The sequence below is a fragment of the Sminthopsis crassicaudata genome, chromosome 2, assembly GCF_048593235.1.
Source record: "Sminthopsis crassicaudata isolate SCR6 chromosome 2, ASM4859323v1, whole genome shotgun sequence".
NCBI lineage: Eukaryota > Metazoa > Chordata > Mammalia > Dasyuromorphia > Dasyuridae > Sminthopsis > Sminthopsis crassicaudata.
In genome coordinates this window covers 121,306,003-121,318,214 of record NC_133618.1, presented here as the reverse complement: position 1 = coordinate 121,318,214, position 12,212 = coordinate 121,306,003, and the positions used below count along the sequence as shown (strand labels likewise).

The 12,212-nt window shown below is 34.9% G+C and overlaps 1 protein-coding gene across 5 annotated transcripts in view; it reads left to right on the top strand.

Moving 5' to 3' along the window:
* Positions 1–12,212, top strand: part of ANXA4 (annexin A4) — a 121,154-nt gene extending 108,942 nt beyond the window's left edge. For 4 of the 5 annotated variants that reach the window (XM_074287121.1, XM_074287119.1, XM_074287120.1 and 1 more), the window contains 4 exons: positions 3,028–3,123; positions 4,536–4,594; positions 7,442–7,564; positions 11,882–12,212. In XM_074287121.1, the coding sequence (XP_074143222.1) occupies positions 3,028–3,123; positions 4,536–4,594; positions 7,442–7,564; positions 11,882–11,941 (338 nt within the window). In that variant the 3' untranslated portion in view covers positions 11,942–12,212. Of the gene's footprint in view, positions 1–3,027; positions 3,185–4,468; positions 4,595–7,441; positions 7,565–11,881 lie in introns of all 5 variants that reach the window. The other variant, XR_012485968.1, reaches the window with a different exon arrangement.

Below are 12,212 nucleotides of genomic sequence, written 5' to 3'. Positions count from 1 at the left end.
TATTAATTTCAACATCTACAGTAAATGACTCAGTCACTTGCACTAAATCTCTACCAGGATTCTTTGTTCATTGTCATTCTTTTCTTATGATTATATTTAGTGTATACTTTGTGCTTCTGGCTATGGTGGTTTTTTATTTTGTATTATTTCATAAAGACTTTTCTAGATTTCTCTATACTACTGACATTTGTTCTTAATGGCATTATAGTATATTCTATTGCATCAAGGTAGCATAATTTATTTAATCATTACTTCGCTGTTGAATATTCAGGGTGATTTGGTGGTGGTAGTGGTGGTGGTGATGGGGGTTTTTTGTTTGTTTGTTTGTTTTTTGTTTTTTTCCAGCTACAAATAATGCTGCTGTAAAAATCTTTAATCAGAAAATTATTATAAGGTTGTTTTTGATAACTCTTTTAGGCCATATGCCCACATGGTTATTATAGGGTCAAAGGCTATGATTCTTTTTTGTAGCAGTTACTGCATGTTGCAGGACATTTTTTGGGAAATGTTTTCTAAAGTGATTCCTCAAGTTTTGAATTCTTCCATCAGTGAACAAGGATACTCATTTCTTCACAATCCTGACAGTGCTGAGTTTCACTGATGGTTTTTATCAGACAGCTGTTTTACTTTTTGATTATTAATAAGGATTGGCATTGTCTTCAAGAGTTTTGGGCTATTTTTTCTTTATAACTAAAATGAAATATGAATTCAGCTTTACAAGTTTTTGGCTATATTTTCTTTATAATTGCATTGAAATATGAATTCAGCTTTACATGTATTATAAATATTTTCCTATTTTATTCGATACTTTATTAATAGTACTGGACTGGATAATTTCACATCAAGTGTTAGTTCTGCTACTTCCTTTACCTATATAATCTTAGGCAATGCACTTTACATCCCAACACTAGAGTTTCTTCTGAGTTAGACTATGTGCCTCCCTAGTCATGTAGATCTATAACATGTAGATCACATGTGGAGGTGACTATAGGTTCTCCAAAGCTATGTTGCTAGAGTACAAAATTTAGCACACCCCATCAAAACTTCATCTTGGGGCTTTTTTGATGGACTGGATGTATGTTATGTGGACATCAGCCTTGCTGTGTAGAGGGAAGCTCACCATCAGATTGGCTGAATTCTGTATGCTGTGTTCTTTGGTCACAGCAACTTCAAAGATTGTTCATCAAATTATAGAGAGTTTGCAATCTGCATTAGCAGCAGGATCCATACCAATAAATGCAAAGTAGGAGCATTACAGAAAGCAGCTGGCTATATGGAAATCAAATTAGATATTGAGCAGAAGCCCTAGACTTAAGTCCAGTGTTCTACTACTGACTAATTAGGAGATCATGGGTGAATCTCATAATTTTTCCTCACTCTCTAATACCCCGGGTTCTGGGGAAGAACATGCTCTGATATTTGCCCAGCACTATCTACCATGTATTATATGCAGCAAAATCAATCAGAATAATAACATTTATTATTAATCATTAATGCATGATTAATGTACATGAATAATGTACTCAGACTCTCTTTTGTGTGTTTTTTGTGCAATCACAAGACAGTATTCTGATTCGCTTTTTAAAAGTATTCTTTAATATTCAGGAAGGAAAATACAAATGTTAGTGATACCTATTCTTGAATAGTACTTAAGCCATTTAAAGTAATTGAGGTAGCTTCTTTAGGAGGTGTACTGATGAGATGAACAGGTGACTAATTGTAAATTTTTAAAAATGTGTTTTTCAATCTCTCATTCAACTGGTGTTCAGATTCTTATCTGATTTTTGCAGTGTGCCTTTGAGTTCTTTGTAGAAAATATGCTATGTGATCACAAAAGAAATACTATAATCACTTTTTCTATTCTAAGAGGCAAAAGAAATGTAATGAGGTATTTTATCTTTCACATATGACATTTTAGGCAATAGCCTCTGGCAAACTTTAAAAGCACAAATTCATGGTTTTCCAATTACATATTTTACAGAGCTCATGAGAAACATTACACACTAAATGGAATAAGTTTGGTAAACTATACATATGTACAAACTAAAAAATTGAATAGGAGAATCCATTTTGAAGTTTTACATTATCCCACATGCTTGGATACCAATAGACAATTACTGCTGCAAACAAATATTTATGGATGTATCAACTTTGAGATTGTAAACTCTCATTTGTTTCCCAGAATGTTTTTGTTTGTTTTTGTTTTTGTTTTCAGTAGCATAAATCTCCCTCTGGTGGTGATGTCCTAGGAAAGCCTTTAAAAGGAATGTCTTTTGGAAACAACTGTGGCAGGCTTCATAAGTCTGGGGACTGGAAAGTTAGGGAACTCTTATGTTTGAGGACTGAGAAACAGATGCTGTGAAAAGCATTTGGAAAGTCAAATACGATCATTTGTTTCTGAATATTTGGTGTGGCTGGATCCAGAGGGAGCAGAGAAGCACCAGTAGGAACACACTAGTGACAGCTGGATACACTTGGCAAATAATTGAGGAAAATCTAATTATGTCTTGGTCTATTAAAAGGAATTGAAAGAAACAGCTAGTTCTGATTGAAACACTAATTAGCAAGGGGACTAAATGGCTTCAGTTTCCACTTGCTAAGAGAAAAAAAAAATAATAATAAGGCCAGAAGTTAATGCCCAAGCCAGGAATTCAAGCAAATGCACATTTAGCTGACCAAGGAACCAGTGAGCCAGCAAACCAAATACCTACTCAATGGCAAAATGTTTCCTTCTCCTAAAAATAACTCAGGATTTACTAGTATAGGTTTCCTGGTTTGTTTTTTTTTAAGTGCCCATTTTCACATCTTTTTTGTTACCATTTTTAATATAACAAATTTTCCCCCAATTATCAAGCATTTATTTTTCTCTCTCCCAGATTCTCACTCCTGGAAAAAAACAACAACAAACAAAAAAAAAAACCAAAAAACAACTTTGTAACAAATAAGCAGTCAAGCAAAATAAGTCCCCATATTAGAAATGTGCAAAAATGTGTCTCATTGTTAATGTTGTTTGTTCCTAAAATATAGTGTTTGATGAATACAAGAGGAGTTGCAACAAGGATATTGAGCAGAGCATTAAATCTGAAACATCTGGCAACTTTGAAAATGCTTTACTGGCAATAGGTAAGAATTTGCTTTTTTTTTTTTTTTTTTTTTTTTTGATAATTCTTACAGGGAAAAAATAGTGACTGATCCTTTCATGTTCTTGTTCATATTACTAGTAATTTTTTTTAATGGTGTAGGAATATATGTTTCTTTCTTCAAGTTGTTTAAACCACTTTTGGTTCCCATCTAGATTTTAAACAAGATTTTTTAGCCTCTATTTACTTTTTTTAAGTATCATCTAGCATAAAGTCATCATCTGTGTAAATCCACACCTTTGTCTGCATACCTTCCTCTACAGGGCAGAGAGGATGTGAGATAATCTTAGAATTTAACTAGTCATTTTGAAGCTCTTTTCACTCCTGGTTTTTTTTTTTTAATGATTTTTATTCCTTTTATGTCAAGCATCACAAGATCTTAGAGCTAGAAGTGAAAAGGACTTTAGAGGACATTTAGTTAAACTTTATTATCTTTTTTTTTTTGTTAATTATAACTTTTTATTTACAAGATATATGCATGTAATTTTGTAGCATTGACAATTGCCAAGCCTTTTTGTTCCAATTTTTCCCCTCCTTCCCCCAGATGGCAGGTTGACCAATACATGTTACATTTGTTAAAGTATAAATTAAATACAATATATGTGTACATGTCCAAACAGTTATTTTGCTGTACCAAAAGAATTGAACTTTGAAATAGTGTACAGTTAGCTTGTGAAGGAAATCAAAAATGTAGGCAGAAAAAAATAGGGTGATTGGGAATTATATGTAGTGGTTCATAGTCATCTCTCAGAGTTCTTTCGCTGGGTGTAACTGTAAACCTTATTATCTTACAGATGAACAAACTGAGGCCTAGGAATAAAGGTTAAGAAATTTGCTTTGGGTTATAAGGAAACATGGGCAGTAGTTCCTCTGATTTCGGAGCCATTATTTTTTCCACTGAACCAGGAATAAGATGGAGGGCAATTTTTTTTTCCTCTGGACATTTTAAAAATTATATATGTTAGTGTTGTTTAAAAAAAACAAAACAAAACAAAACACATTCCAGTCATTTCCTAATTTCTTCTCCTTAAAGACCCATCCTGGATAATGAAACAGTATAGCTACATAGAACAAACTAATACACTGACTATACCTAATTACTAATTCCTCATTCCACACCTGTGATCCCCAACTTAATGCACAAAAAGGAAAAAAGTACTGTAACATGACCTGCCCCATTGATCTATTTATCCCCAAAGAACATTGTATGGTCAAAGCTTCTCACTTAAGGGGATCAAACGATGCTGCTTGATAGCTTGTTGTGGAACAGTTTGTCCTAAGGAACATTTTTCATTTTCACACACCTTAAAGTGCTATATAAATGTCAGTTATCATTAGTGTTATTTTCATGATTTAATCTGCAATCTCTTTCTATGCCTTTTTTTCTCTCTCCAGTAAAATGCATGAGGAATAAATCTGCATATTTTGCTGAAGAGCTTTACAAATCAATGAAGGTAATGATTCAGTCAACAAATGTTTATTAAAAACCTACTATATGTCTGGTGAGCTTCTAGTTGGTATAATGAATAAATCACTCTGCTTGGAATCAGGAAGATTCCAAGATTTCATGAGTTCAAATCTGGATTCACTCCAGTCATTCTCCATGGCTTGCCTTCTTTGCTTAAGTATAAAATAAACTCTTACACTGAGTCCTGAGCTGTGTGATCCTTCTTTGCCTCCTTTTCCTCATCTGGAAAATGAGCTGGAGAAGGAAATGGCAGACGACTCCAATACTTTTGCCACGAAAACTCCAAATGTGGTTAGGAAGTGTTGGATACAATTGACCACATGAACATATATCAGGTTAGCATGCTGCACTGGAAAAGTACTTAGACAAAGTATAAAAACAAAAATGAAATAGGTGCTGACTTCAAAAAGGTTTAATTTTACTGGAGGGATACACCATTCACATGTACAAATACTATGTGAGTGTATGTGTGTATGTGTATATATATCACAGTTTGTGGTGGGGGGGACAGAGTATGTATCTAGTATTTGAGGGAATCATGAATGGCTTCCTGAAGGAGGTCAGGTGACTCTTAAATGGATTGCTCATCTACATAGAAATAATAGCTGAATCCATAGTAGTTGATGAGATCACCAAAAGAAAAAGTGTAGAAAGAGCTGGGAAATGGGCTCAGGACAGGACCCTAATTTATAAGCAAAGAGGACAGAACATGGATAGTGGATCAGCAAAGGAGACCAAGAGAGATGTTTACATTGGAAACTGAGGGAAGTGAAAGTATACACAAAGAAAAGATACTTAGCACTATAGAGATATAAAAAATGATGAAAGGAAGGGGCTAATGGGACTTAAAGAGCATTGGTGATCTTGCAAAAAGAAGTTTCTGACCAGTTGTGGGATTGAAGTCAAATTATGTGAACTGAGAGAGAGAGAGAGAGAGAGAGAGAGAGAGAGAGAGAGAGAGAGAGAGAGAATATGACTAGATAACTTTTTTCAAGGGTTTTGTAGAGAAGAACATATGTTCTTCCCCCCCCCTTTTTTTTTTAACATTTGGGTGGCTGAAGACATTAGGGAAAAGAGCCAGTGGATAAGAGGAAGTTGAAATTTAAGGGGAGAGAGATGATTGAAGGGAAAAATCTGCAGAGATGGGAGAGGATGAGTTCAAGGACACAATTGGTACTGGTACTGAAAAAGAGTAGTGCTATCTCATCTTCAGAGAGAGGAGCAAAGGAGAAGAGGATGGGGAATTAGGCTAAAGTGTAGGTGATAACCTTGTTTGTTTTTCAATGAAGCATCCTTCATTAAAGGATAGTAAGACCCTCTGCTAAAATAAAGTGGAGAGGTGCAGTAGGTGATTTAAAAAGAAAATAAGGTTTAAAAAAGATGTTTAGGGGAGTGGGATAGAGAATCAATTAGGGAGGAGTAAAATGATAATGGATAACAGGGAGATTGGGTAACAGAAGTAGGCTGGGGTAGAATGACAGAAGGTTGCATTGAGGGCAGAAGAGGCATGTAGCAGAGGGGGGAAGCACAGGGAGTGGTATCATTTTTACTTATTACGGTGTTATACTTTGTAAAGCATTTGACATCCACCATTCATTGCAGCTTCACAATGCTTCCATAACCCAGATGGCTTACGTATTAGCAAAGTGATGTTTGTCCTTTGTTCTCAAAAAGAACCTTGACTTCTAGGAGGTGATTCCATGACATGCAAGTGAAATGGATTTAAGTTGGGGAGGGCTGTGGAAGGTCACCTGCCTCATTTTCCCTTGGAGGCATCTGGATCCAGTCATCAGATATAGATCTAGGTAACTGATAATGGCCCTGGATGCACTGGGAGACCTTGGCTAAGATCTTTAATGTGTGACTGAGGCAATGTCCAGTCAATGATTAAGACAAGGTTTTAAAAAAAAAAAAAAAAAAGAGGCGCAAAAAAATGCCTTTTTTGCCTAGTCAAAAAAAATCAATACAGGAGGGAAGGCCCAAATAGAAACAATTGTTACTTATATTTACTCTGAGACTATGGGGACCCAAACAAAGACCAAATGGGGCTTGACCTGAGACCTTTTATTGGCCAATCTATAAAAGCCAGAGTGATTTGTGTTTAAGTTGTCCTGATCTATATCTGGCCACTGGACCAATCTGGACTTCAGCAGGAAAAAGTGAGATTGGTAACTTTGCACAGCTCTATATCACTTAAATTCAACTGACTTGCATGTCATGGCATTATCTCCTTGATGTCATAGTGTTCTTGGAGAAGAAGGGACAAGCAATAACCTCTATGAGTAGAAACTGCCCCACTGAGGACTGAGCAACCTTCCTTCCTTCCTTCCTTCCTTCCTTCCTTCCTTCCTTCCTTCCTTCCTTCCTTCCTTCCTTCCTTCCTTGCTCTACTTTTATTTCTTTTCTTTCCTTTCCCTTCTTGCTGGTGTTATGCTATAAATTTTGATTGCTGAAACCTCATTAAGATTCTTGAGATTCAGAGGCTAGATTTCTTTCTTAGGGACCAATAGCAAAATAATGAACTCAAGGAAGGGGAACTAACTTGCTCAGGGTCACAAAGCTAGTAAGTGGCTTGGGTAGGACCTGAATCTAGGACTTATGATTAAATCCTGTGGTATATAGTTGCTTATTTTGGAAGACTTTGGAATGGTTATTGTTAGTCACAAGCAAATTAGATACATATGTTGTCATATAAAATATGGGGAGTCATACAGTCATGGGTTAATGAATTAAAAAGGAAGTTTGATGATGTCATTATTCCACCATGTATCCATATAGCCATCATTCTCAGTTTGTCTGTGGTTTTGAATTTTGCTGCTTTTTCCTTTCTTAGGGCTTAGGTACGAATGATGACACCCTCATCAGAATAATGGTTTCCCGGGCAGAGATTGACATGGTGGACATAAAAATGCAATTCCAGAGGCTCTATGGAAAGTCTCTATATTCTTTCATCAAGGTAAATCAGAAAAGTCTTACTTTGCTTGAAAGGGCAAACACTAATAGGAAGATATGTTTCTAATCAAATTAATTTGAATGCTAATGAGAATGAGTCAATTTCTTGTTTCTTTATTCTTGAATTGATCACAGAAACTTAGAAGGGATCTCAGAAGCCATCTAAACTCATATCTGCACAGCCATCTTTTTTAAGACATTTTTGCTTAAAATTTGTTAGGAAAGCAGCCCATTATTAGGAACTATTGTTGATCACATCAACCTGAAATCTGCAGTTTACACTCATTGGTCTTCGGTCTTCTCTCTGAGATCAAACAGAACAAATCCTAATATCTCAATATTCTTTTAAGGTAATTCATGTTCCCCACTAAATTTTTTCTTCAGGATGAGTAGCTGAAGTTCTTTCAACTGATCCTTATTTGGCATGGTCTTCAAGCCATCATAGTTGTAGCCTTTCTTTGGACATATGCCACCTACTTAATACCTCTTGTTGATTATCTCCAATTTATCACTAATAGATATATTTTGTTTGTTCACAGTTAGTTGCTTAAAGTTTCCCCCTAAAATTCCTTGAGAGAAAAGAATGTCTTTTGCCATTCTTTGGGTTTGCATGGTACTTAATTCAGTGCCTGGATCGCAGTAGATGCTTAATAAATCCTGGTTGACTGACTTTCATAAACTGTGGTTTCTAGAAATGAATACAGTTATTTCAGATGTGGTATGACCAGGACAAGCAGGTATGTAGCAGTATTATCACCTTATCTACAAAGAGAAATTATCAAGAATGTCCTTTCTCCTGGATTCTAAAGACTTGGCAAGATTAAAAGGAAGAGGATGTTTGACTTGTTTGCATAATGATTATTGTGAGCATAAAAGCAGAATAAAATTTATACTTTAGTGTTTGTGGAGGAGGAGAAATTAGGATAACACAAGTTAGGCTCATATTTACCTATTGTCAATTTTTACAGACTGAAAATATCATTGGTTATTGTTTTCTTCAATAAAGTCATTAAAATAGAAAAGTGAATTAGGCAAAGAACATTGGGAGAAGACATGATGATACTGAAGCCTTATATATTCTACCTCTTCTAGTTTTAACTTTATGGGGGAGAGGATGAAGGTGAACTATAAGGGATATGAAATAGCTTCTTAATCATTTTGGATCCTTGTTTTCCACTTAGTCATCTACTTGAAAGGCAGTATGGTGAAACAGAAAGAGAGCACTAGATTTAAAGTTGGAGTACCTGGGCTGAAATTCTGATTCTTCCACCTCTGTGATCTTGGAAAAGTAATTTAACTGGGCCTCAGTTTTCTTATCTGGAAACCGGGGAGACTAGACGATGTCATTTCCAATGTCTTTCAACACTAAAACCTTTGATGATCTAGTGGATCCGAGAAGCCCAAGGAAAACTTAAAGATGACCCTTACACAATGCTATTTAATTGCTGGAGCCTCAGCTTCAGTTTAAGTCTAATGACTCAGATGACTTCATTAAGTCTTCTGGGTACAATGGCAATTTGGAGAGGCAGCAAGATGAGGAGTTTTAAATCTAGATCTTTGTTGAGTTAGCAAACTTGCATGTCATTTCCAAATTTGCAGTTCTTGCTATATAACCAGTAAAGTAAATTTCTTGCTTTTAGGAAGATGCTTTTAAGAATGAAAGGTTTCAACTCTGAGGTTAAACCATATGTTTGTCAAGTTGGCAGAGATGAAAAAAGATGGAGACAAGTGTTAGCGACTATAGAATTAGAGACACATTAATAAATTGTAAGGAGTTGTGAATTGGTCCAATAAAGTAATTTGAAATTAAGATTTATTAAAAGGTGATCAAATGCCCATACTTTTTGCCATAGAGATTCTACTGCAAAGCATAAACTCTAAGAAGGTCAGAGAAAAAAAGGTTTTATCTGCACTAAAATATTTATTCCAATGCATTTTTGGTAGCAAAAAGCAAAGTAGATGCAAAAGAGAAACAAAGTAGATGCTCATGAGTTCAAGAATTTTTAAATAAATTGTGGTACATTAACATAACAGAATATTTATTTGCCATAAAAAACAGTGGATGTGAAGAATTCAGAGAAGCATGAGAAAATATAAATGAACTTAAGCAGATTGAAGTATGCAAAATCAAGACAGACAATATACACAGCGACTCATTCAAATATTCAGATGGCCAGATCTGTGATCTCTTCAATTTGGAAGCTTCTTTCAACAATATAGATCTCTAACGATCCATGTCTGGCTCTCCATCCTGTGTGACTGATGTTTTCACATAAATTTAACACAGAGGATCCATCCAATGGGATGGAGTCCTTCTTTATTTTCTCCTGACATCTCCAGGGAATCTGTGGAATATTCTGGTTGTTCACCTGACCTGTGTTCCTTCTTCCTTAGTATGTAGCCATTCATCTTTTCTTCCTATCATACAATTCTTTAATGAGAAGTATAAGCAATGTGAATTTTAGTTATTCCAACAGAGGAGACAAAGAGAGTTTAGAAAGTTTAAAAAGCATCTGGGTCAACAAACATTTGACTTCTTTGACAAATAGAGAAATGTAATTGCCAAAGGTATCAACTAAACCAGATTATTATTAGCTTGTAAAATCTTATAATTTTGTAATGATCTGCTAATTTTGCTAACAGAGGTAGAACTATCTCTTTGAAATCCTAAAATCTGTCAGCTATGGTATGCTCCTAGACAGAAATGGCAATAAAGTGAACATAGTGACTACAAGAAGGGATGTGCTTTGTAGTAAGAGCATGCTTTTACTGGCTCCCTAGGGCTAATTACAAAATTTGCATTGTTAGAATTTACAGCAAACTTTAAACTAGGGTTTGGTCTATTGTTTTGTTGATTGCCTACCCTTAAGAAAATGTTGGAGAAAATATTATAATTCTCAATAAGATCAGGATGAAACAAGATTGTCCACTGTCACTGTTATTATTCAATTTGTATTAGAAACATTAGCTTTAGCAAGAGAAGAAAAAGGAATTAAGAGTAAGTAATGAGGAAACCAAATTATTACTCTTTGTAGATGATATGATAGTTTACGTAGAGAATCCTAGAGAATCAATTAAAAAAACTACTAAAAACAATTCACAACTTTAGCAAAGTTTCAAGATACAAAATAAATCCACATAAATAATGCAGGGAATTAAACTGCAAAGAGCCACCCGATTTACAACAATGTAATTGGAAAGAATAAAAGCTCCATAACTTAGCCCTGTGTAATTATGACCAAAAGAGGTGCTGAAGAAGAAATGAGAAGAGGTACTTCCTTCCTCTTTTGTTCATGAGGTTTTATAGATAAAGAACCCTGAATATATTATCAAATTTGGTTGATTGTATTGGTTGGTTTTGCTGAATTACTTTTTAAAAAAACTTCTTTATGATAAAGTATAGCTCAGTGAGTAAGGAAGGATATATTGAGAAATGAAGGTAATATCATAGAAATTCATCTTAGAGATCATCAAATTCAGTGTCTTCCTTTATAGAGTAGTTTAGACATGTAGGTATAAGTTCAAATCTAGCCTCAGACACATCCTAGGACTTCCTGAGGAAGTCCTTAATTTGTTTGTTTCCTCACCTGTAAAACAGCACCTATTTTTCAGGATTGTGAGGATTAAATTAGATAATTGTAGAACACTTAGCTAGAGCACCTGACATATAGTAAATACTATGTAAATGTTAACATTATTAATGTCAGCATTATTATAATAGAAAGATTAATGTTTTGGGGATTAGAAATCCTAGGTATAAATTTCAGGTCTTTCACTTACTGTCTATATGATCCTGGGCCAAATATGTCGCCTTCATAAATCTCAGTTTTCTCATCTACAAAATGAGATTGGCTTAAAGACCTCTGAGATTCCTTTTTAGTTTTAAATAGATGATCTTTTGTTGTTTCATTCTTGGAGTGTCTGTTTAACTTCCTCCCTCATATCCAAGTGGTTGCCACATTTCAATTCTACATCCACAGCTTTTGCATCTTACTCCCTTCTCTTTATTCATTCAACTAACAATTCCTCTCTCCATGGTCTATTCTAATAGCCTCCTAATTGGTCTTCCATCTTCCTTAAAAACCACCAACAACCTTGAGAAGAAGCAGCAAAGGGGAGAAGTTACAGGGAACAGTGGCCCAAGAGAAAGAATAATAAGAAAATCCCAATCAGAATGAAGAGGGAAAAGGAGTTTCTGGCTGTTGCCAGATTAGGTTGCCAGGCTGGGGTGGCTCTGCTAGTGGTTGCTTCATTTAAGTTGGGTACTGTCTAAATACTTCAAGAAGACACATTTTTCTGACTATTGCATTATTTCTTCTAGGATGACACATCAGGAGATTACAGGAAAGTTCTTCTTATTCTCTGTGGAGGTGATGATTAATATTCAGTCTACACCAGATTAAAATGAATCAGGAGCCACTGGTTATATTGTTATTTGGCTTCATTTTTCTGTAAGGCTATTTGAATGCTTATTGTCAATTAAAAATGCTGTACTTACCTTTTAACATGAATTGTTAGCTGTTGTTCAGTGGTTTTGATGCAATTAGAGCTAGATTTTCTTATTTTTAACTCAAAAAAACTTTTGAAAGATTTTTTTCTAGAGAAATGATAACATTCAATATTGCTTTTATTAAAAAAGCAATTATTAAAAA